The 25,187-nt window shown below is 40.1% G+C and overlaps 1 protein-coding gene across 2 annotated transcripts in view; it reads left to right on the top strand.

Moving 5' to 3' along the window:
- The window catches only part of GRM4 (glutamate metabotropic receptor 4), a 172,256-nt gene that overhangs the window by 90,455 nt on the left and 56,614 nt on the right, over nt 1-25,187 (top strand). The window contains exons 3-9 of one of the 2 annotated variants that reach the window (XM_072137171.1): nt 4,280-4,496; nt 4,892-5,027; nt 7,484-7,638; nt 7,756-7,896; nt 9,487-9,687; nt 18,628-18,764; nt 19,274-20,227. In XM_072137171.1, the coding sequence (XP_071993272.1) occupies nt 4,280-4,496; nt 4,892-5,027; nt 7,484-7,638; nt 7,756-7,896; nt 9,487-9,687; nt 18,628-18,764; nt 19,274-20,227 (1,941 nt within the window). The remainder of the gene's footprint in view (nt 1-4,279; nt 4,497-4,891; nt 5,028-7,483; nt 7,639-7,755; nt 7,897-9,486; nt 9,688-18,627; nt 18,765-19,273; nt 20,228-25,187) is intronic. The other variant, XM_072137172.1, reaches the window with a different exon arrangement.

Genomic DNA, 25,187 nt, shown 5'->3' with positions numbered 1-25,187 from the left:
AGAGTTCTTAAAGAGAACCTGTCACCAGATTTTGACTACCCCGAGTAACAATCCTTGCTGCTAAAGGGTTACAAGTCCTCCCCATATCACCTAAAATTAGCTGCTAGTGGGGCCCTGTACCTTAATTACAGATGTTTTTCTGATAAATTAGCTTTTTTTACTCGTGTTTTGTATCTTTGACTCTTCTCTCTCCCAGGCTGGCAGTGAACAACATCCTATTATTTTGACTGTCAGCTTTGTGCCTCTTCAAATCACTGCCCTGCCTCCTTGTACTTAGGGACCCTCTGCTTATATTCAAATACAGACATTTAAAGCTCTATGTACAGATGGGAAATATTGTGTTAATATTGGTGCCTTGTGTTACATTCGTGACATGTGACCAGTGACATAATCTCCGGTTCTTTAGACTTCTAAGAATAGCAGAATGTACACCATGTATGTTATCACATGAAATCACAGCAGCCTCCGTAGAGGATGGAGAGGAGTAGAAGTCTATGGAGGCAGCTGTGACTTCTTATGGTCAGATACATGCATACATGGTCATCCACTTGGCAAATGAGGTTCAATGTGGATCAATGTAAGATTATTCACCTGGGGGCTAATAATCCACAGGCAACATATGTCTTTGGGGATAACTTCTGGGAGAGTCCCTCCTTAAGAAGGACCATACTGTACTAGTAGATCATAAATTAATTAACAGCACGCAATGTCAATCAGCTGCCTCTAAAGCCAGCAAGATCTTGTCATGAATCAAAAGTGGTGTGGACTATTGGGATAGGTATGTAATATTACCAATGCACAAGGCATTGGTTCAACCTCGCCTGGAATATGCTGTCCTGTTCTAGACACCGGTCCATAAAACGGAGCTGGAGAGGGTACAACAAAGAGCCACAAAAAGGAGGGTATGGAGGGTCTCAGTTATGAGGAAATATTAAAACAACTAGATTTATTTAGTCTGAAAAAGAAACGACTACGAGCGGACATGATTAATTTATTTAAATATATAAATGGTCCATACAAAAAGTATGGTAGAAAGTTTTCCCAGATTAAATCAAATTAAAAGACAAGGGAACACTTTTTCTGTCTGAAGAAAACAAGGTTTAATCACCAGAAGAATAGCCTGCCTCAGGCGCTGACCACAGTAGCGACAGCAGAGAGCTTCAAGAAGGGTCTAGATACACCTAAATAACATTGAGGATTATGTTGTATAGAATTGTTTCCCCTAAATATTTTCCTCATCCAATCCCTTCCCTTCCTTTGTTGAACTTGATGGACATGTGTATTTTTGCATCCATATAAACTATGAAACTATGAATATGTAATCAATGTGCTATAGCCATCCCAAAAATAGTGTTACTATACTCTTTGTGGAGTTTAGTTTTCAAATAGGGTCACTTTTTAGGGGTTTTCTCTTGTTCTGCTATGACATAGATTCAGCAAATGCCACATAGCGCCTGAAATTTGTTTCAGCAAAATTTGCCCTGCAAAACATGATGGCTCTTCTTCCCTTCTGAACTCTATTATTGGCCCATAAAGTGGTTTACATCCACATGTGGAGTATGGCCACACTGGAGAGAAACTGCACAACAAAATCTGTGATGTTTTTTCTCATTTTACCGTGATTGAACATGTAAATTTTAGGCCTAAATAAAAATTTTATTGTCAAAATGTGAAAATTCTGAATAGAACCTCCATTTTGTTTTATATTATGTTTGATGCTTAAACAGTTAACAAGCATAAGAAGGGCTGTTTGGAATAGTTTGAGAGGTGTAATTTACAAATGTGGTATTTTGTGGAGAGTTTCTAATAAACAGAAATTTTAAAAGCCTTATAAATATGAATACTCCTCTTAAATAATAGAATCTTACATTTTTGTGAAAATCTGGAAAATTGATGATCAATTTGTAATCCTCCTAACATCCTAATAAAATAACATAAAAAATGATATCAACATAAAGCAGACATATGCTTTGGGAGGTTGAACTAACTGTATGATGAGCACAACATTTACAAATCAGAAAATCACCAATTTTTCCAAATTTTCAACAAATTTTACAGTTTTTCATAAATAAATGTAAAACATTTCAACCAAAATATACCACTATGGTGAAGTACAACGTGTAACAGAAAAAAACAATCTGAAAATTACATTGGTAAGTTAAAGTGTTCTAAAGTTATAATCTCATACAATGGTAGATTTAAAAAATAGGACTGGGTCCTTAAGGTGAAAAAGAGCTGGGTCCTCAAAAAGTTAACTGCAGTAAACCAGATCCTGCTCTAAGGTGCTGTGAATTGATAAGGGCTATATGATTTTTGCTCTTTAGAATTAGGGTTCATATGTTTCCACTATTTTTGTACATAGTTATAGTGCATCTGTATTAACATTTGTATATAATTTATGCAAGTGTGTAATTTATTAATTTGCAAGATGTTTTTTTTTAAGTATGATGGAAAGATGTGCATTTCTTGTGTGGATTGGATTCACGCCAGCCCCAATTTCTAGTCTTGTCTGTATTGCATTAAACACCTATACAAATATTGGGAGGCAAATAAAACTCCACAAAACAAAGTGTCACAATCCCACAAACTGAAATCACTGTTTTCAGGGTATAATGACAGCACTGCACAAGGAAATAAAACAAGAGTACTCTTTATTAATGTACAATGTTAAAGGGGATTGGCCATTAAAGAAAATTTCAAGCCCCTAGTGATGTTAACACAATAAAAATTTCAGGGGCAAATGAAATTGTGTACACCAGGACTTATAGAGACAGTTTGGTTATCTGTGAAATTCTGTATTTTTGTTAATAACGGTGAATAAGAAAATGTGTTATTTTGTTATCATGAGTACCTTTAAGGAAAATTGTCTTCGTGGGAATAAATGAAAATGTAAACATATACAGAACTAGAGTGCAGCCCACATGTCAGTGAAGAAGCGTAATGGTAATAACTGTAATGTAATTGTAGTAAAAACTAGTATTACAATAGCACAATCACAAGTATGAGAACAATGCAGAGGAGTATAGTCTAAATTATATATACGGACCATGGGAGCCAATCCATTGCATTAAATAAAAGTAGATGCAGTAGGCTAGTTGATAGATGTGACGGTCCTCCAGTTGCCAAACACAACCATAGTTACTTTCACTATATGTCATGCAGACAAGGTAATGCTACAAAATATGGCAACAGTGGGTAGAATACACATAAGTTCTACAAATCTTTCCATTATACTTTTTCTGTGATTTCCACTTTGCAAAATCACTGTAGGAAAAATATTCACCCTGCGGGTGATAGAGTCAGCTCACCTATTCAGATGTGCTTTTCAACGCAGAGCGTTTTACTCATGAACCAGAATTACCTCGGAGAATTAACAGCTACAATGCTAAAGGTGTGCAATGCTGTCATTGCAGTAAAGGGAGAATTATTTGATGAAAGCAAAGTTTTAAGGAGAAAATTATTATTTCAATTGAAAAGGAAATATTTCAATCCTTGTCAATGTCTGGACTATATTTTCTTTTCATTTTGCAACTCATTTGAAATGTAAAAGTATGAGTTTTGGAAACTACAAAATTATCTGGGTGACCAGAAAGTTTTGAGACAGTGTATTTTAAATCAAAAGAAGAAACCAAAGAACTGCCTTTTTAAGCTATATAAATCAAGGTTACTGGTATATGTTGTATAAATCATACAGGGCTTCCATCAGTGCAAGACGCTGCATACACGCTGTAGAAAGATAGTCAGTATTTACGATACTGATCAGGTACAGCCACAAGGAACCCCCCACAATTGTCTCCATCAGGTCCACAACTTCATGAAAAAATGTCTCCCTGCTGTGACTTATTCAACACAATTCTGCACTAGATGTTGTCATGATTTGACAGCTAAAAATGCCATGGTTACTGTGACTAAAGTGTCTCCCTGGATGACAACCCTGCAATATGCAAGTACAATTTATTATTTGTTTAGCACTCGTGCAGCCTGGACTGGCCATATCTTGTTCTAAACCAATGTGGCAAAAAAAGAGGCATTTTGTTGTGTTGTGACTGAGCTCCTCATGGTCCTCATTGCAGTCCTCAAAATGAAACATCAAAAGTTCACATGATTTGCCTCCCCGCATTTGCTAGTAATGCAGTTTGCAGCTAAATTCAATTATTATTGATAGCTATAAAAGCATTTCTGTGTATGAGCTATCTATCTAGGTCTTGTATTTCCTTTTCCTGTCTCCTATCATTATTATTACATTAAATTTATTTTCTTGATTTTCCATTCCCCCCAGATTCCACAAGTGAGCTATGCCTCCACTGCTCCAGACCTTAGTGACAACAGTCGATATGACTTTTTTTCTCGAGTGGTTCCATCTGATACCTATCAAGCTCAGGCCATGGTGGATATTGTAAAGGCCTTAAGGTGGAGCTATGTTTCAACACTTGCATCTGAAGGCAGTTATGGTGAAAGTGGAGTGGAAGCTTTTATCCAGAAATCCAGAGAGGATGGTAAGGGGCAAATTGTTCTTTACACTAAATTGAATGGTGTGTATTGGTTTGTAGAACAAGCATGGCCTTTGCGTCCAATAGAACTAAATTAAGAATCTCAGTAGATCCATTCATGAATGAAATTATTTAATGCTCTTTTTCAAACTTTCTTTTGTGTATTGTCATGATTATTGGTTGTGTAAATATGTGAAATATTGGCTTACCATCAATTTAATGAGACAGAAAACAACAACAACAATGTTATTAATTATGCAAAGCGGATAATGAAGTGAAAATAAATTTGCAGGAAGTGTTCTAGTTCAATTATGGTTTATGTAAAGTTCGGTATGTGTTGATGTTCTGTTAGTAATGTTTAAAACAACAGTAAAAACGGTTTATTTTGCTCCTATTTTTAGGAGGTTTATGTGTAGCCCAGTCAGTTAAAATTCCTCGTGAGCCAAAAGCTGGAGAATATGATAAGATAATTCGGAGACTTCTGGAGACATCCAATGCCCGTGCTGTCATTATATTTGCAAGTGAAGATGATATCAGGTAAACAATTATGGCTTATTTTCTATGTTTTCACCAAATGCAAGTTTTAAAAATGTAACTTTTTATGCATAAAATCCTCTTTACTTTATTATCTATATGATTTTATTGATGCAATTACCGTAGTCCTAAATATATTAATATGTTGTGAAATGGTAAAGGGAAATTAGATTCCTGCTGTAAAGGTGTGGTTATTATAATATATAAATTGGTAGCATGAGATGACTTACTTGCCAAGAATATACATTTCTGTCCATTGTTGTCATGTCAGTGGGTGCATTGAATGCATAGATTCCATTAGGATTCCAAAGGCTCTTAGCTTCCAAAATACAGATGTAGGTTGATAACAATAATATGATTTGGAAATCTAAATTTCTTTGCAGGTAGATTAAAAATCTATCTCTGATCTACATTGTGGGTGTTTTGAAATATTTCAGCAGCTGTACTACTACTGAACAATTCACAAACAGCAGGAGATGATGAATCATCAGAGGATTTAATATTATTTAATTCTACTATTTCACCTGTTCTACAGCACTTTTTTCTAACACATTTTCATGCTCTGGCATCTGCTATATATATAGCACTGTGTGAACCTTAGAGTGTTATCTGTACAAGTTTAACAATTATCAGGATTTTCTTGCTCGGTTTGTTACACCTTCACTATTCACTGAGGTTGACAAAAGTGTGTTAAATTAATAATGCTGGTTTTCAAAGTGGAGTTGTTTTTTTTCTACACCATGTCCATATTACTTATAAACTATTCATTTGGGTTTCCTTTGTATCAGTTTATTCCATATACAAAGGGAAGTATGCAAATACCTTTTTCCAAGCTATTAAATGGAAAACAAAGTCTAAAAACATTATGTGGGATTAAGCGAAACCATGGCTTTAAGTCTCCACATGGCTATAAGGCGGCCTTAATTGGCAACCTCTCCATAAGGAGAAATTTTAACTTCTGACCCTTGCCATATACAAAGGCGGCTTTGATTGCGGATTCATGTTTCCTCTGTAAGGCACCATATTTTCCACTAGTGCAATGTATTTAAAGTGTACAAAACTTTGCATAAATCAACAATGTTGTGTAGTGCAAAACTGTCAGCTCCTCATTTCAGCTTTGAGTAAAATCTCTGCTGTGAAATGGTAGTCGGGCAGAGGGGGTGGGATGGGTTCAGAGTTGCATCTGCAGTGGCTTTACTGCTGAGGCTACAACTTGATGTAAAAAGGTGATAAACATTGAATGTATGATATTTCACTCTATAGAATTCATATTGTGCTTTTAATGACAGTCATAAGCCTTAGGACAGTAGAATATTTACATTCTACAGATATGTAAAATCCACTCCTTACATCAATTTCTGTATGCAAACCTGAATTGTGCATGGTAGCTTTGAGACCGCATTGTATGCAAAACTCCCGTAATCCATTGCAGATTTTCCACAAAAAGATAAGTGTCGAACATTTTAACCCAGTTACAGTAAACCCAAGCCCAAAGAGTCCTTGAATCCTGGAAGCACATGCTGGATTTTACAGATGCAAACAGAGAGAGATGGATAGGACTCTGACCATCATAGTTATATATGATGCAAAGCATCACTTTTTCCATGGAACAGGGCCAAACTGCTGTTCTCCAATGAAGAATTGTGCCCAATATCAAAACTTGCCTGTGGCAGGCCTTAAAATGAAGACTAGTTTTGTATTGCATTTGGTATAGTACCCGATTGTATATTTGAGTCCTCTCTGGCTACTTAAAATATGGGTTAAAAAAGTTTTTAATGTTATGAATAAAGGTAAAAAATATTAAATGATATAAAAAAGAAACAGCAAACAAACATAATTTGTATCATTGAATCTGAAAACACCCTGCATTATAAACAATGCCATTTTAAGATGGCTACACATTATAATGCCCCCTCCATAAAAAAATTATTGAAAACTTATCAAACACAACATAAAGAAATTCTTTGTAGCTCAGGGGGTCCCCGACTATAAACACATGACTTACTGATGACCTCGAGTTAAAGATGGCCTCTCTGGCCCCTGTGACCTCTGGTAAAGCTCTCTGGATGCTAAAAGTTATGAATCCTTGTTCCCATGGCAACCCAAAATTGTAAAAATCCTATTGTCAATGGGAGGATAAAAATACATTGTCTGGAATGACACTTACAAAATATATCAGTTCCTACTTGCATACAAATTCAGTGTAAGAACAAACGTTTAGAACCTATCCTGTATGTTACCCTGGGACCACTAGTATGTGATAAATGTGATAGAAATAATGATTCATAACTATAAATATTGTCATTCAGTGAGAATAGTCAGAAGTTATGCTTTTCACTGCAGAAATAACTGCAATAAGTGAAATGCTACTTTTCCCTCCATTTATACGTTAAGTAGAATTTAGCCTTCTTCTAAGTAGTTTTCTATTTCTTTTTCTGGACATATGCTATTTTCTACAGGCGAGTGCTTGCAGCAGCAAGAAGAGCAAATCAGACAGGACATTTCATGTGGGTTGGCTCTGACAGTTGGGGTTCAAAGATTTCTCCAGTACTTCAACAAGAGGAAGTGGCAGAAGGAGCTGTGACTATTCTACCCCGACGAGCTTCAGTCAGAGGTTTGCTTATATACCCCTATATTTTGCTTTATACTATGAATATATGTTACGGGTTTTTGAATCTGTTTTATTTTATCATGTAATGCAATGTTGATGATGTTTTATCATTTATATTAGGGTTTGATCGGTATTTTACTAGTCGAACACTAGATAACAATAGGAGGAACGTCTGGTTTGCTGAATTCTGGGAGGATAACTTTCACTGCAGGCTAAGCCGAAATGCACTAAGGAGAGGCGGCCATGGAAAGAAGTGCACCAGTAAGTAATATAAAAAAACAAGGTGGATCTCATGTCGGCAGTATATCATAGAGCACATTTACAAATATTATCTTATAATTACATACGTTTTCATTAGGGAACTCAAAACCCCTGATATCTCATGAGGCTTTGAAACAAAGCATTGGTAAAATACTGAACCATGACTGTTGCTAATTATGCTCAATATCTTGTCTCCTTCCCTTTGAAGATATGGAACCTAATTGTATTCATATCTTTATCTGCTGCACTACAATAGGTAAGGAGCCAGGGATAGAAGTGAAGATAATATGTTTCTATAACTTTATGCCATTAACAAGCATCTCCTGTACAGTAAAAAAAATCTGTATTGCGGCAGTAAGATGATAAGAGACAGGAGTAGTTTACTTGCTCTTGTATAGAGAACACTCAGTGTCTGTACAGAGCAGGTACACACCAAGGACTCTACAGTGTGAAAAAAACAGCAGCATGGAGCAAAGGAGCAAGATGGGGTGATGATGTCATCATCTGCTTGGAGAAGGGTGGTTAAAGGGGTTGGCCACTCTTTTACATAAATTGTCCAAGTGCTTTTACTGCCTTAATAATAATAATAATAATCCCTGAATGCTAACCAATTGATTTATCATCCCTGATGAGTCCTTTAGTGCTGTGTGCAGACCCTCTGTGAACTCTGTAGGATGTTTGTTTACATGTCTGAACACTTGCTTGAGAATGGCTACATGTTTCACTTATCCACATGTGAATAAAGAATTGAATGATACGGAGTGCTGCTTCCCTGTCTTGGATAAATGTGTGAACACTGATAAATAGAAGGAACCTACAGCAGGGGATTATGACTCATCCTGCTGCTCCCCCTCTCCCTGTGAGTATTCAGTACAGATGTACTGAAGGAGTGAGAAACAGGAAGTTGTGTAAAGATCTAAAGTACAGCATGGGGAAAACAGGGAAAGGCTGAAGCTCTCAGAGGAGGCAAAGGTACAGGTACATTCAGAGACCTGTCTAATGGAACACACTTCTTGAAAAGTGGCCAACCCCTTTAAGAAGTAGCAGTAGAAGTTTCATAAGGAGGAGGGGGAAGCAGGGTCTAACCTATAGCAAAAAACCCATAAGGCAGATGTGTAGAGAAAATAAATTGAAAATGTAAATGAAACACATAATAATGCAATGTAAGGCACAAGCGGTGTTTTGGCTAAATGACTCCAGAATTGTGGTACATTTACTGTTAAATGTGCCCAAGTGTATATTATCTATCTATAGTTTTATATTATTTCATAGTTCCTTAATGGTTAAGCATTATAAACATTGCATGGTGAATGTGAAGCAGTATCAGTTATGTATTTGGCTTTATGCACAATTACTATAATAAAATGTATGAAGACAACTAGTAGAAATGAATTGGAAAGTGTGTATCAAAATATCATTATAAATTTTAAAGCTTGCCAATGTTGAAAAACACCAGCACAACATACATATGACTTGCTAAAAAGGTTTTGATTACTTTACATACCTGTGTAGACCTCAATAGTGACCATGACATACATTTTTACATATAAAATATTTACTAGAGAGTATTTGCATTCTTTTTTTCCACAGATCAGGAAAGGATTGGTGTAGGGTCTTCATATGAGCAAGAAGGCAAGGTACAATTTGTGATCGATGCTGTGTATGCAATGGCCCATGCTCTTCATAACATGCACAAAGCTGTGTGTCCTGGAAGTGTTGGACTATGCAGCCGAATGGATCCAGTTGATGGCGCTGAACTATTGAAGTACATTCGGAATGTCAATTTTACAGGTATTGAAATCTATGTCAGATTGCTGTAAGAAAACAAACATCATGGGGCACATTTACTAAAGGCCAGTTGCAAACTGCTAGCATATGTATTTAAGAAGTGCCTGCTCCACAGTGGGTGTTTTGGTGCTCAGCTGGACCAGATTGAACATGCAAATTCCAACAGAAATATGTTGCATGCCCTATGTTAAAGGTGCACCAAAAAAAGTGGTGCACTCTGTCAGGGCAGTGCAGGGAGTGCCCGATTCATGCAGAACGTGCACCAGAAATCCTGAATGTAGCGCACTCTGCACACCACACAGGCAAACTGCACATATTCTTACTAAAATTGCACTGTTCTTAGTAATTGTGCCCCTATTTGTTAATAGAGATACTTCACATGCTTGAAAATAGCTCCATTGACGAGCTGAAACGTCGCACCTGTCACAATGGGTGAATAAAACGCCTTGACCATACTGGAGTGCTGCCTCACTTTCTACTGTTGTATTTTGTTAACCCTGGAGCTGGGATTATGGAGGCTTGCACCCACACCGGAATTTATTCCATACACAGTGCTGCTCCACTCTACAATTTTCTTTCCTATTTGTTAATAGAAATGTCACATTCATTAGTACAATATGATATGTCTTTTCAGTAGTTTATGCAAAGTACCAAATACGTACATTTACATCTTAAAATCCTTATTGTCCATTAACTGCTGTTACAATCAACTTGAAGGAAGGGAAAATAATTTTGATATTATTTTAAAACAAGAGTTCCCTCATAATTCATGATCCAAATATTGCTCTTGTTAGTTCTACCCCTACGGCATATAAATGTACTGGAAATACAGATGTATAAATAGAGAACTAGATAAATAAATTGGACAGAGACATACATGTAGGAAGGCAGGCACTTATGATGAATACATAAATAGACATAAATGGGTCATTCAGACAAATTCATGGACAGGTAAACAGGGCAAACAGACTTATTTACTTACAGGAAATCAACCACATGGATTTTGTGGTTTTAACCCAACGATACTTGCATGCTGGTATGAGCCCCCCTAAAGAAGGATCCATTCTTCATTTCTCTGTTAGTGCCATATTTGTTGTGAAAAAATTTGCTATGTCTGCTAATTGTTCATGCTTCGACACCTCCCTTTCTTCCCCTGCCAGAAAGTTTGTGACACGAGCCACGAGGCTCATTAACAGCTAAAACGATCAGCAGATCCAAACTCAGGGGCACACACTAGCATGTAGGTATGGTTGGGTTGAAACCACTAAATCCATGTGGTTGATTTCCTATAGGTAGAAAATGCCATGTAAATCTGGATTAGGCCAAGGAAAGCAAAGACTGTTGAAAATGTCACAGATCTATCAATAGAGTCAATAGAGAGATACAAAAGGTACAAGAACACTAGAAACATATTTCTGCTTACAACCTATTAAACCTTACATCTAAGATTTGTCATTTTAAGCTTGCTTCTTGACTGCTACAGTTGTAATATCTTCTGCTAGTTTTGAATGGAAGTTTTTTCCAGAAGCTTTGTTCACTTTTGGTTTTCTCAATGGCTGTACGTGTAACTTGTTACAAGACCTTTAATTTAAAGTTTTAAGGCTATTTTGGAGTCTATATATGCTCTTTATCAGTTTTCCTGACATGGCAATAATGCCTACGACAGAACTCTTAAGCTGAACCTCGTTTTTTTGTTGTGGTGCAGATCGGTTTACTGATGCACTGATGCCAGGTTGCTTTTTTTCAGCTCTGAGACTGACTTAAATATGGAAACAAAATTTGATGACTTTTCCATTCTGAATCTGAATTGTTTTAAGCATAACTCAAGCAAGAACATATGCATAACTCAGAGGGAGCAAGTTAGTTTAATATGTGGGCAGTAGTTCTGGAGCTGGGAAGATCATGAGGTGCACAGCTCCTATTTTCAAAGTGTTACAATGAATAATGTAGGGGTGGCAAAGGAAGTGGAAACTCAGAAGAGCTCAGTACAGCTAACACCTGTCTGGTTCTTCACTATCTGTACTTAAATATCACTTAAATATGTGATGTAGCTGGGAAGTCTTATGTCCATGTGTCACACAAAGGTTACTCTCCCCATCTTCCCGTCTTGTACTTATTATCACCTAATGATTTCTAGTGGTTTCTGGACCTTGAAGGGAACCTGTCACCAGATATTGGTCTTTCATGACCTGATGTGGTGGCATCATTCAGAAAATCAACTTTGAAGTAAGATGTAAAATGGTTTTATAAAGTCATGGAGGCTTTTAGCACTGAAGGCAAGGTCACCCCACCTTAGAACATCTACTTCACGGTAGTTGATAGTCCTGCATCAAAAAACATTACTAACCAGATCTCCAGAGGTTCAGTGCATGATGTCAAGCACAGGGAACGAGGTAGGGAGAGCGAAACTTCAGTTTTAAACTCTCCGCCTCTGTGACTTTATGGAACCAGTTTACATCTCACTTCAAAGATCATGTTTGTTTCATGGACCAGCATGGTTCCATCAACCAGAAAATAATCTGGAAGATGTTAAGATGCTTGACAACATGTGCTTCTCAATTCAAACCATTTAATAGCTCTTTTTGTAACCCATGTTTTCTTGTCACACACAGTTCAAGTATTTAATTTTTTTTAAGTGGTCATAGTATTATGTGCCTTAAAATTATTTAAAAAGTATTATCTGTTTGTGCCATTGCTTCTGTTTTGCTGGCCAGGTTTTGGCTACATAACTTCAAAGGTAACATGAGGTTGGTAGCATGTAACTGCCTCATCACATGTTGTTAAAGTCATCACTGCAGCGAAGTAAACAAAGTCCAATAATACTACTGTATATACTGGCGTATAAGACTACTTTTTAACCCCTTAAAATAATGGCTACAGTGGGGGGTCGTCTTATACGCTGGATATACGGGGGCCGCACTGTGTGAGGTGTTTTTTTCCCCGTCAGCGCGCAGAGAACCGCTTCCTGGGACCGCCGCGCATGCGCGGCAGTCCGCCTCTCACAGTCATTAGAAGAGGCTTAGTACGCGCTGACGGGGCGGCGCGCTGTATGCTAATGCAGCCGCCCTGTCACAGCGGTCGGCGTCACAGAGCTGGGGGTCACAGGCGGCACTTACAGAAGCATGTCGGATCTTCATTAATATCGCAGCTTACAGTTATGATCACCAGGCACTTGCTCTCTTGTTTGTTTTGCAAAGTTTTAAGCAGACTTTTTTTCATTTGGGAGAGGGGTAGTCTTATACAGTGAGTATATACCAAATTCTATATTTTTAGGGCAGAAGTTGGGGGTCGTCTTATACGCCCAGTCGTCTTATACGCCGGCATATACGGTACTTTTTTTAATTTTAGAACATTGTGGTCCAAAAAATAAAATAAAACTGGACCTTTTAAAGGTGATTGTCAAAGACGCTCCACAGATACTCAGATGTGTTACGTTTCCCCTGTGCTAAACCCCTAGCTTTGCCAGGTGATGCCTGAACCTGTGTTTTAGCCTTAATTATTTGTCAGGTGGACAATAACAAAATTTGTGGCTATGTACTTTCCATCACAAGTCCCTTGGGGAAAAAAAACTTTGTTTTAGAGTCTTCTTGTAAGTTCTAAGTAAATATCTTCAGTTTGTATAGAAAAGGTGCTTTATCCAGCCAAGATACCTCCGAGTTATACTTACTGTAAGAGAATGATGGAGGGAATTTATCACTTGTGTCATAAGACATGACTGCTGTGGAGTTTCCAACTTGCTGTCATCTTTTGTGCTGCAATAGATTAATGTGGTCCTCGTAATATATTAGGCGCATGGTAGTACTATACAAGCATCAAAAGCATAAAATAATTTTCTTGTGCACATTACTAAGAAATGTGGTGGAAGTTCTGGGTTGTTGTTTTGTACACGGTAAGTCATATTAATTTCCACCTTATGTATAACATAGGTACACCTGGGTAACCAGCATTGCTAAGGATCACATTTTATACTAAATTTAAATTTGTTATTTTCCCAGCATAATTGTCTACTGTGTTAATTGAATCAGTCTGGTCAAAAAGTTTATCATGTATTGGCACAGGCAATAAAAAAACACAGCTCAATGATCACCTTTATTTCCTTGCCCAAGTCCTCCAGACACTGATAGAGTTGAAATCGCTGATATTACTGAGAGACATCAGTTCACCAAAACAGGCCAACAGGCGCAATATGATGATGTCATCGCCTGCCGGCCTGTTTAACAAAGCAGCAGATAAAGAAGAGGAGAGGTGATGGGGAATATGGGAAGTGGCGTATATAGTGTTTATTATTTTTAATTACAGTGCAAAGAAGGGGACACACTAAGAGGGGGTCAGATGGGGCACACTATAATATCGGGGAGATGATTGGGCTCCAAACAATGGGCAGTTGAGGGGGACCAAACTATGAGGGGGGAGATCATGATAAGGGCCACAAATAATTGGCAGATGAGGGGGACATGAGGTTTGAGATCAGAAGGGTCATACTGGTAGATAATAGGGGCCCACAAGAAGAGAGGGGGTGGGGGGTGGGAGGAACCATACTGTTAGGGGGTAGATGAGAGAGGACATTCTATGAGGGGGAAGATAAGAAAGGGCCACAAGATGATTGGACCCACAAAATGAGAGGGGAATGAGAGGGCCACAATACACTACATTTTTACAACTTGTTTCACGTTGCAAATGTTTTTGCAATTTCCCCCCTATTTTCTGTTACAATATGCTTTGTGTCGATCCCCCTTGTTATTTTCATTTACCCATCATCTTTTTCATGCTATTTCTGTTTTCATAATCTATCCCCCCAGATTTCCCCCATTCCTTATTTATGTCATTGATTTCCGCTGTCCACTATCCACTTTAGCACTTCAAGCTTTTACCCCCATTTTAATTCCCCATCTATCTCCTCTGTTCACTATTATCCCAGCTGAACATCTGCTCCTCGGAGCCTCATTCTCTACATTCATGCTCCCACTGGGACAAAGAAGAGGGAGGTTCTCCCTTGAAATCGTTACCCTTGGCTTTTACCGATACCCCTGGTTTTAACCAATAAACTTTTGCTCTACACACTGGATTGACGCCTCTGTCCACTTTTTTACTCCATTGATGATCTACAATATGAGGGGAGAGATAAGATGGGTCACAATATGTATTGTAAATTGGTTGACAGGTCCTCTTTAACCATCATTAATAATTATGTGTTTTGACGGATGTGTTTCCAAAGCTTTTCAAAATGCAATGCATATAAATTTAAAGGGAACCTGTCATCTTCTCATCAATGCTTGCACCTCTCTTCATTGCTCTCCCCCTCCCTTAGCCTCTCCCTTGCTCCCTCCCCCCTTATGTCAGCTCATCGCCATTTATTGTTTATACCAATTATCGTTTTACCACCCCCCCCCCCCACTACATCGGGACTTACTGAACTCTGCTGGCAGGGGGGTAGGTAATGTTATTATTGAAATTATTAGAAATAAAATTATTCAGATGCCTACATAGACATTTTTTAAATAAACATGCCAATGGGTATTGTAAACTGATATCAAGCAAAAATGACCTCCCTGATGAAAGGTTCCCCTTTACACCATGTTTTATTATTATGCAAATTGGATTTATCTCCGATACCTAAATGGTTGATGGAAATGACAGGCAGAATAATCAAAGTCATCACCCGTTAGATTATAAATCAAATTTTATTGAACAAACCTCCCAATTAGAGATGAGTGAATTTATGTAAATTCGATTCGACCCGGTTCAGAGAAAATTTGATTCCAACCAAATCTAATCATGGCATGTGACGTAACGGTACTTCACATGCCGGGGGCATGGAGAGGGCTCAGAGGCTTTGCTGCATATTGCTAGCACCAATCGCACCAACCAAGAGCCGGTAAGTCTTTGCTGCATATTGCTAGCACCAATCGCGGTTGTTATCCCGCAGATCGCTACCAGCAAAGCTGCCGGCAGCTTCAAAAGAATGGGCGCCGCCATCTTGCTGAGGATCGGCGTTCCCCGTGACTTCATCAGGGAGCGGCGATCCGTCGCCATGACAGCATCGGGTCTTAACCCCTTCATTAAAATGTACGATCAACGCATTGTAAGGAATGTAATGAATACTGTAGTATGGTAGTATTTGATAGGATCGATCAGACAACCTAGGGTTAAAGTACCCTACGGAGTCTGAAAAATAGTAAAAATAAAAATAAAAAAAAGTTTAAAAAGAAATTATTGTAATTGTAAGTTAAGTTATTAGAAGAGGGCAAAATATTTTTTTTTTTTTTGTAAAGGAGGTTTTAATTTTTGTAAATGTATGAAAACATTATAAAACCTATGCAAATTTGGTATCACTACTGCCATACAGTGAGGAACACTACTGCCAGGTATTGAGGAACACTACCGCCATATAGTGAGGAACACTACCATCATATAGTGAGGAACACTACTGCCATACAGTGAGGAATATTACTGCCATATAGTGAGGAACACTACCTTCATACAGTGAGGAATACTACCCCCAAACAGTGATGTAACACTACCGCCATACAGTGAGGAACACTACCGCCGTACAGTGAGGAACATTACCCCAATACAGTGAGGAACATTACCCCAATACAGTGAGGGACACTACCCCATACAGTGAGGGACACTACCCCATACAGTGAGGGACACTACCCCCATACAGTGAGGGACACTACCCCCATACAGTGAGGGACACTACCGCCATACAGTGAGGGACACTACCGCCATACAGTGAGGAACACTACCTCCATACAGTGAGGAACACTACCGCCATACAGTGAGGAACACTACCTCCATACAGTGAGGAACACTACCGCCATACAGTCAGGGACACTACCCTCATACAGTGAGGAACACTAGCGCCATATAGTGAGGAACACTACCTCCATACAGTGAGGAACACTACCGCCATACAGTGAGGAACACTACCGCCATACAGTGAGGAACACTACCGCCATACAGTGAGGAACACTACCGCCATACAGTGAGGAACACTACCGCCATACAGTGAGGGACACTACCCTCATACAGTGAGGGACACTAGCGCCATATAGTGAGGAACACTAGCGCCATACAGTGAGGAACACTACCATCATATAGTGAGGAACACTACGCCGTACAGTGAGGAACACTACTGCCATACAGTGAGGAATACTACCGCCATATAGTGAAGAACACTACTCTCATACAGTGAGGAACACTACCTCCATATAGTGAGGAATACTTCTGCCGTACAGTGAGGAACACTACCACCATACAGTGAGGAATACTCCTGCCATACTGTAAGGAACACTACCGCCATACAGTGAGGAACACTACTCTCATACAGTGAGGAACACTACCGCCATAAAGTGAGGAATCGAATCGCCCATCTCTACTCCCAACGATAACAGTATATTCTTCAAAATTAAACGCAGCCGTGCATAATAATTTGGAATTGTGCGTTTTGAAAGTTTTTTTTTTTAATGTTGAAGTATATAATGTTATCATTGGGAGGTTTGTTTAATAAAATTCGATTTAGGCTACATTCACACAATGTATGCCCGCCGTACTGTAGTATGGCGGGCATACATCGGCGCTGCGGAGAGGAGCAGGGGATGAGCGCTGCTCACCCCCGCCCCTCTCCATAGGAAGATACAGCGCATGGTGCCGTATCACGGGAAAAGATAGGACATGTCCTATCTTTTCCCGGGCTATGGAGTGGTACGGTGCCACACCTGTGCCGCTCCCGTACAGGGCCGTGAGCCCATAGAAGTGTATGGGGGACGTATATCGGCCGTATATACGTCCCCCATACTTGGGCGTGAATGTAGCCTTATACTGTAAGAGGTGACTATTATACTGAACGTTATTTGCATCCACCAAAATCAGAGAAAAATATAATTTTCATACTAATTTGGAACGTGGTGTAAAAGCAGTATGTAGCAGTAGATGGGCCCCAGGATTAATTTCACTAGTGGGCTCTAGACCCCCAAGTCTGACACTGGTATCCCATATTTATATGTAAGAAGATAAATGTTTAGAAATATGATGAAATAATTCACATCTATGAATGGCAGAAATGTAATGACATTAGATACTGTATATATTAACGCATCTGGGAATTTAAATGCCTTGGTGGACAAGATGGAGGGTCATTTATCTTCTCTCTGTTTGTTTTGGCTAGTTTCTGTCTGCTACTTTGCTAATCTATCAATCTCTGTTATATGGGTTTGTTTTCAGATCTCTTTTTGGGACATTTCTCAAGTAATTTCTTTCCAAGTTTTCCTCGGATATGGTTTCATCTGGAGTTTTTTGCACCAAAATTATGCAAATTTTAGACAATTTGAAATTATAAATGTCACTTGCGACATTTAGCACATTTGTAATAGAAGATAAATGTGTGTTACTGACAAAATGTCTGGTGGACATTTCAAAATGTCCCCAAAAAGGCACAAAAATTGCAATGTGCCAAAAAAAGTCTCAAAAAGACAGAAAAAACTGGAATAAAAATAAAGATACATGTTGCCCGATATGTAAAAAGCATTTAACTGTGTATGTCCTACAAAATATTCAATGAGTGGGGTGTCTGATGATAGACTTTTATTGCCATCCATCTGTCTTATACTTCTTGCTAAACTAATACATTAATAGTAATACATTAGTGCTGCATGATCTTAAATAGGTTTTTTTTTCTGATTTAAGAAGAGGCAAATCAATAGATTTTTAATGAAGTCTCTTTGCATTAATTTTTTAGTGCTGTAATGAAAAAAACGATTAAAAATGAGCCAAATATGGACATGTCATTATAGTAGTATCTTAGCTGTGATGTGGCCATCTGGTTTACAGTACATACATCTATTCAATTTCACTTTAATCCACATAAATATTGCTCTGTCTTCTACAGTAACTATGTTGATTTGTTTTTCTTTAAATACTGAGGCAGATCTAACTTTTCAGGTATAGCAGGCACACCAGTGACATTTAATGAGAATGGTGATGCTCCAGGGCGCTATGAAATTTACCAATACCAGATCCACAATGGGACTCCTGAATACAAAGTCATTGGACAATGGGCAGACCATCTTCATATTAAAGTAAGTGAAAAATCATGTATGTTTAATGTATTATTTTACTTTTTTTAATTGGAATTATATCAGTGTCGGTGACTTTAACCTGTGGATCATTCCTGTATCATACATTCATCAGCTAAAATGGTGTAATGTGATATATCATGTAACCTCATGCATTGAGAAAGAAATTAGCATATGACACATAAGTGATATTCACAAGATGTATGCCAAGATTAGTTTATCTTTGCTCTCAGTTAAATTTCATTGGAGTAAAAATTGTTTGTGCCCTTTTTTAGACAAATCAGCAAAGGGATAAAACAGTAGAAAATATCGGAAGCAGAACAACAATATAAAACAGAGAAATGTACAATATGCTGTATTTAAGGGCAGTATGTGTTAGTGTAGTAGTAAGATGTAAACCTTTAAAAATATTTTACGGCCTTAGGATCAATAGTTCTGGAAAATAATATTCCTAACTCATTAACTAACAATTTTTTTTGTTTTCCCTTTTTTTTACCCATCAATTTGTCAAGATTGATCGAATGCACTGGCCGGGTACACATTATTCCTCTTTCCACTACCCTCAGATCCCTCCCTCTGTCTGCAGCCAGCCTTGTCTTCCAGGTGAGCGGAAGAAGGTGGTAAAAGGAATGCCCTGCTGTTGGCATTGTGAAAAATGTGAAGGTTATCAGTACCAACTTGATGCTTACACCTGCAAGAGATGTCCCATCCATATGAGACCAAATGAAAACCACACATTTTGCACCCCCATTCCTGTGATCAAGCTTGAATGGAGTTCTCCATGGGCCGTAGTGCCTTTACTTCTTGCTGTGTTGGGCATTTTAGCAACTCTAATAGTTGTGGGCACTTTTATGAGATACAATGATACTCCAATTGTTAAGGCCTCTGGTCGAGAACTAAGCTATGTCCTTCTTACTGGTATTTTCCTGTGTTATGTAAACACTTTTATTATGGTGGCCCAGCCTGGTTATGGAACCTGCTCACTACGAAGGGTCTTTTTGGGGCTGGGAATGAGTATTAGCTACGCTGCACTGCTGACAAAGACCAACCGAATATACCGTATTTTTGAGCAGGGTAAAAGATCAGTTAGTGCTCCAAAATATATAAGCCCATCTTCACAGCTGGTAATCACTGCTAGTCTTTCTTCTGTCCAATTGCTGGGTGTTCTTGTATGGTTTTTTGTGGACCCATCTCGACCTATAGTGGATTATGAAAACCAGCGTACACCAGACCCACAACTTGCACGAGGCGTGCTGAAATGTGACATTTCGGACCTTTCCCTCATTTGCCTTTTGGGCTACAGCATGCTTCTTATGGTAACCTGCACTGTTTATGCTATCAAAACCCGTGGAGTTCCTGAGACATTTAACGAGGCAAAGCCTATTGGTTTCACCATGTATACGACCTGCATTGTTTGGCTGGCCTTCATTCCAATTTTCTTTGGCACTGCTCAGTCTGCTGAGAAGGTAAAGAAGAGAATATGGCAATCTAATGCATGCTTTTTACATTTTATAAGTGTGATGCATGAAAATAACATGCATGTAAGAGTGTGGTTTGGTTATTAGCATGAACATTTACTTTTTACATTTATTTAGATTTATTATAACTGGTTTCTTGAGCTAATTGGTTTTATCTATTACAAAAGTACTATTAACTCATCTAGTCTTCAGCAGAGATTTTCATCTGTGCCTTTGAAATGGTATGCATGAGGTATTGTTCCCAAGAGTGTTTTAAAGAATGTAGTTTGATAAGACTACAGACAAGAATATGGATGCCATCTGAAATGTATGTTATTGCTAATGTAGCTCTGTTAATTGTTGAAAAATTAGTTGATACTTAAAGGGAGTCTAAATGATTGGACTGAGTGAGCTTTAAGATCCTGTTTGCAATTAAAAGAGATGATCTGCTCTTTTCAGATACAGCACTTCTCTCTTGCATGGGAAAAGTGTGGTATTATCTCACATCCCAACTGAAACAAATGAGGTTGAGTTGCAACACCAGATAAAGCTCATTGACAAGGCTAGGGCTTTTTTTGTAACAAAAACTGAACCCTTTTGTTGTTTAATAGACAACTAGAGATGAGCGAACATGCTCGTCCGAGCTTGATGCTCGGTCGAGCATTAGGGTACTCGAAACTGCTCGTTACTCGGACGAATACTTCGCCCGCTCGAGAAAATGGCAGCTCCCGCCGTTTTGCTTTTTGGCGGCCAGAAACAGAGCCAATCACAAGCCAGGAGACTCTGCACTCCACCCAGCATGACGTGGTACCCTTACACGTCGATAGCAGTGGTTGGCTGGCCAGATCAGGTGACCCTGGGATAGACTAGCCGCTGGCCGCGCTGCTCGGATCATTCTGTCTCTGGATGCCGCTAGGGAGAGAGCTGCTGCTGGTCAGGGAAAGCGTTAGGGTGTTCTATTAGCTTACTGTTAGGCAGGAGTGATTCTCAAAGAACCCAACAGCCCTTCTTAGGGCTACAATAACGTTCTACTTTTTTTATTTTAATTTGCATCTTTTACCATTTTGTGAGGAATTAGCAGGGGGACTTGCTACCGTTGTGTTTAGCTCTTAGTGGCACACATATCCATAGCAAAGACCGAAGTGGGAAAATTCAGTAGGGGTTGGATTTCTATTAGGCAATAACTCAGTGTCATCTCATCTGGCATAGTAGTGTGCTTCCTTTGATACTTGGCTAGAAAATAGCCATAGGAGAATACAAACAGCTTCTTGAAGCCTACAGTAGCGTTCTATATATTTGATTTCTGGTTGATCTGCTGGTGGCTGTAGTTTCTGCAGTGCATGTACTTGCCAATTCTGAGCAATTTGTAGTGAGACTTGCGACCGCTGTGTTCTGCGCTTAGTGGCGCACATATCCATAGCAAAGGCCGAAGTGGCAAAATTCAGTAGGGGTTGGATTTCTATTAGGCAATAACTCAGTGTCATCTCATCTGGCATAGTAGTGTGCTTCCTTTGATACTTGGCTAGAAAATAGCCATAGGAGAATACAAACAGCTTCTTGAAGCCTACAGTAGCGTTCTATATATTTGATTTCTGGTTGATCTGCTGGTGGCTGTAGTTTCTGCAGTGCATGTACTTGCCAATTCTGAGCAATTTGTAGTGAGACTTGCGACCGCTGTGTTCTGCGCTTAGTGGCGCACATATCCATAGCAAAGGCCGAAGTGGCAAAATTCAGTAGGGGTTGGATTTCTATTAGGCAATAACTCAGTGTCATCTCATCTGGCATAGTAGTGTGCTTCCTTTGATACTTGGCTAGAAAATAGCCATAGGAGAATACAAACAGCTTCTTGAAGCCTACAGTAGCGTTCTATATATTTGATTTCTGGTTGATCTGCTGGTGGCTGTAGTTTCTGCAGTGCATGTACTTGCCAATTCTGAGCAATTTGTAGTGAGACTTGCGACCGCTGTGTTCTGCGCTTAGTGGCGCACATATCCATAGCAAAGGCCGAAGTGGCAAAATTCAGTAGGGGTTGGATTTCTATTAGGCAATAACTCAGTGTCATCTCATCTGGCATAGTAGTGTGCTTCCTTTGATACTTGGCTAGAAAATAGCCATAGGAGAATACAAACAGCTTCTTGAAGCCTACAGTAGCGTTCTATATATTTGATTTCTGGTTGATCTGCTGGTGGCTGTAGTTTCTGCAGTGCATGTACTTGCCAATTCTGAGCAATTTGTAGTGAGACTTGCGACCGCTGGGTTCTGCGCTTAGTGGCGCACATATCCATAGCAAAGGCCGAAGTGGCAAAATTCAGTAGGGGTTGGATTTCTATTAGGCAATAACTCAGTGTCATCTCATCTGGCATAGTAGTGTGCTTCCTTTGATACTTGGCTAGAAAATAGCCATAGGAGAATACAAACAGCTTCTTGAAGCCTACAGTAGCGTTCTATATATTTGATTTCTGGTTGATCTGCTGGTGGCTGTAGTTTCTGCAGTGCATGTACTTGCCAATTCTGAGCAATTTGTAGTGAGACTTGCGACCGCTGTGTTCTGCGCTTAGTGGCGCACATATCCATAGCAAAGGCCGAAGTGGCAAAATTCAGTAGGGGTTGGATTTCTATTAGGCAATAACTCAGTGTCATCTCATCTGGCATAGTAGTGTGCTTCCTTTGATACTTGGCTAGAAAATAGCCATAGGAGAATACAAACAGCTTCTTGAAGCCTACAGTAGCGTTCTATATATTTGATTTCTGGTTGTTCTGCTGGTGGCTGTAGTTTCTGCAGTGCATGTACTTGCCAATTCTGAGCAATTTGTAGTGAGACTTGCGACCGCTGTGTTCTGCGCTTAGTGGCGCACATATCCATAGCAAAGGCCGAAGTGGCAAAATTCAGTAGGGGTTGGATTTCTATTAGGCAATAACTCAGTGTCATCTCATCTGGCATAGTAGTGTGCTTCCTTTGATACTTGGCTAGAAAATAGCCATAGGAGAATACAAACAGCTTCTTGAAGCCTACAGTAGCGTTCTATATATTTGATTTCTGGTTGATCTGCTGGTGGCTGTAGTTTCTGCAGTGCATGTACTTGCCAATTCTGAGCAATTTGTAGTGAGACTTGCGACCGCTGTGTTCTGCGCTTAGTGGCGCACATATCCATAGCAAAGGCCGAAGTGGCAAAATTCAGTAGGGGTTGGATTTCTATTAGGCAATAACTCAGTGTCATCTCATCTGGCATAGTAGTGTGCTTCCTTTGATACTTGGCTAGAAAATAGCCATAGCAATAGGATAGGATTGTTTGGTTTTATAAACTCAAAAAAAAAAAAAAACACAAAAAAAAAAAAAAAACACAAAAAACACCAAAAAAAACAAAAAGAAGTAAAAAAAAAAAAAAAGTTATAACTCTCATTTTAAAAATGTTTAACCCGAGGGCTAGGGGTAGAGGACGAGGGCGGGGACGTGGGCGTCCAACTACTGCAGGGGTCAGAGGCCGTGGTCCTGGGCGGGGTGAGACACCACCTGCTGATGAGGGAGCAGGGGAACGCCGCAGAGCTACACTCCCTAGGTTCATGTCTGAAGTTACTGGGACTCGTGGTAGAGCACTGTTGAGGCCAGAACAGTGCGAACAGGTGATGTCGTGGATTGCTGACAATGCTTCGAGCAATTTGTCCACCACCAGTCAGTCTTCCACGCAGTCCACCCATGTCACCGAAATCGCCACTCCTCCAGCTCCTGCACCTCAGCCTCCTCCCCCCCAGTCTGCCCCCTCCCAGGAAAATTTGGCATTTGAACCGGCATACTCTGAGGAACTGTTTTCTGGACCCTTCCCACAGTCACAAACCACTTGTCCGGTTGCTGCTGAGCAATTTTCCGATGCCCAGGTTTTCCACCAGTCACAGTCTGTGGGTGATGATGACCTTCTTGACGTAGTGGAAGTGTGTAAAGAGGTGTCCGACGATGAGGAGACACGGTTGTCAGACAGTGGGGAAGTTGTTGTCAGGGCAGGAAGTCCGAGGGGGGAGCAGACTGAGGGATCGGAGGATGATGAGGTGACAGACCCAAGCTGGGTTGAGAGGCCGGGTGAACACAGTGCTTCTGAGACGGAGGAGAGTCCTCGACCTGAACAGGTTGGAAGAGGCAGTGGTGGGGCCAGACGGAGAGGCAGGGCCAGAGCTGGTGCATCAGCGCCACTGTCAACTAGTGAAGCTCCCGTGGTGAGGGCTCTTGCGGCGAGGGCTAGATCTTCAGAAGTGTGGAGGTTCTTTAAGGAAACACCGGATGACCGACGGACTGTGGTGTGCAACATTTGCCAAACCAGGCTCAGCAGGGGTTCCACCACTACTAGCTTAACTACCACCAGTATGCGCAGGCATATGAATGCTAAGCACCCCACTCAGTGGCAACAAGCCCGTTCACCTCCGGCCGTGCACACCACTGCTCCTTCCCCTGTGTCAGCTGCTAGTCAGCCCCCTGCCCAGGACCCTGGCACAAAAACCCCATCGTCGCCTCCACGATCCTCCACAGCATCCACCAGCGTTCAGCTCTCCATACCCCAGACGCTGGAGCGGAAACGCAAATATAGTGCAACCCACCCGCACGCCCAAGCCCTTAATGTGCACATCTCCAGATTGCTTAGCCTGGAGATGCTGCCCTATAGGCTAGTAGAGACCGAGGCCTTTCGCAACCTCATGGCGGCGGCCGCCCCTCGGTATTCGGTCCCCAGCCGCCACTACTTTTCCCGATGTGCCGTCCCAGCCCTGCACCAGCACGTGTCAGACAACATCATCCGTGCCCTGACCAACGCCGTTTCTGACAAGGTCCACCTGACCACGGACACGTGGACGAGTGCTGCCGGGCAGGGCCACTATATATCGCTGACGGCACATTGGGTTAACTTGGTGGAGGCTGGGACCGAGTCTGACCCTGGGGCTGCTCATATACTGCCGACGCCGAGGATTGCGGGGCCTACCTCGGTCC

This window comes from Engystomops pustulosus, chromosome 2 (genome assembly GCF_040894005.1).
Source record: "Engystomops pustulosus chromosome 2, aEngPut4.maternal, whole genome shotgun sequence".
In the NCBI taxonomy this organism is placed as follows: Eukaryota; Metazoa; Chordata; class Amphibia; order Anura; family Leptodactylidae; genus Engystomops; species Engystomops pustulosus.
This window is presented reverse-complemented; position numbering and strand designations above follow the sequence as displayed.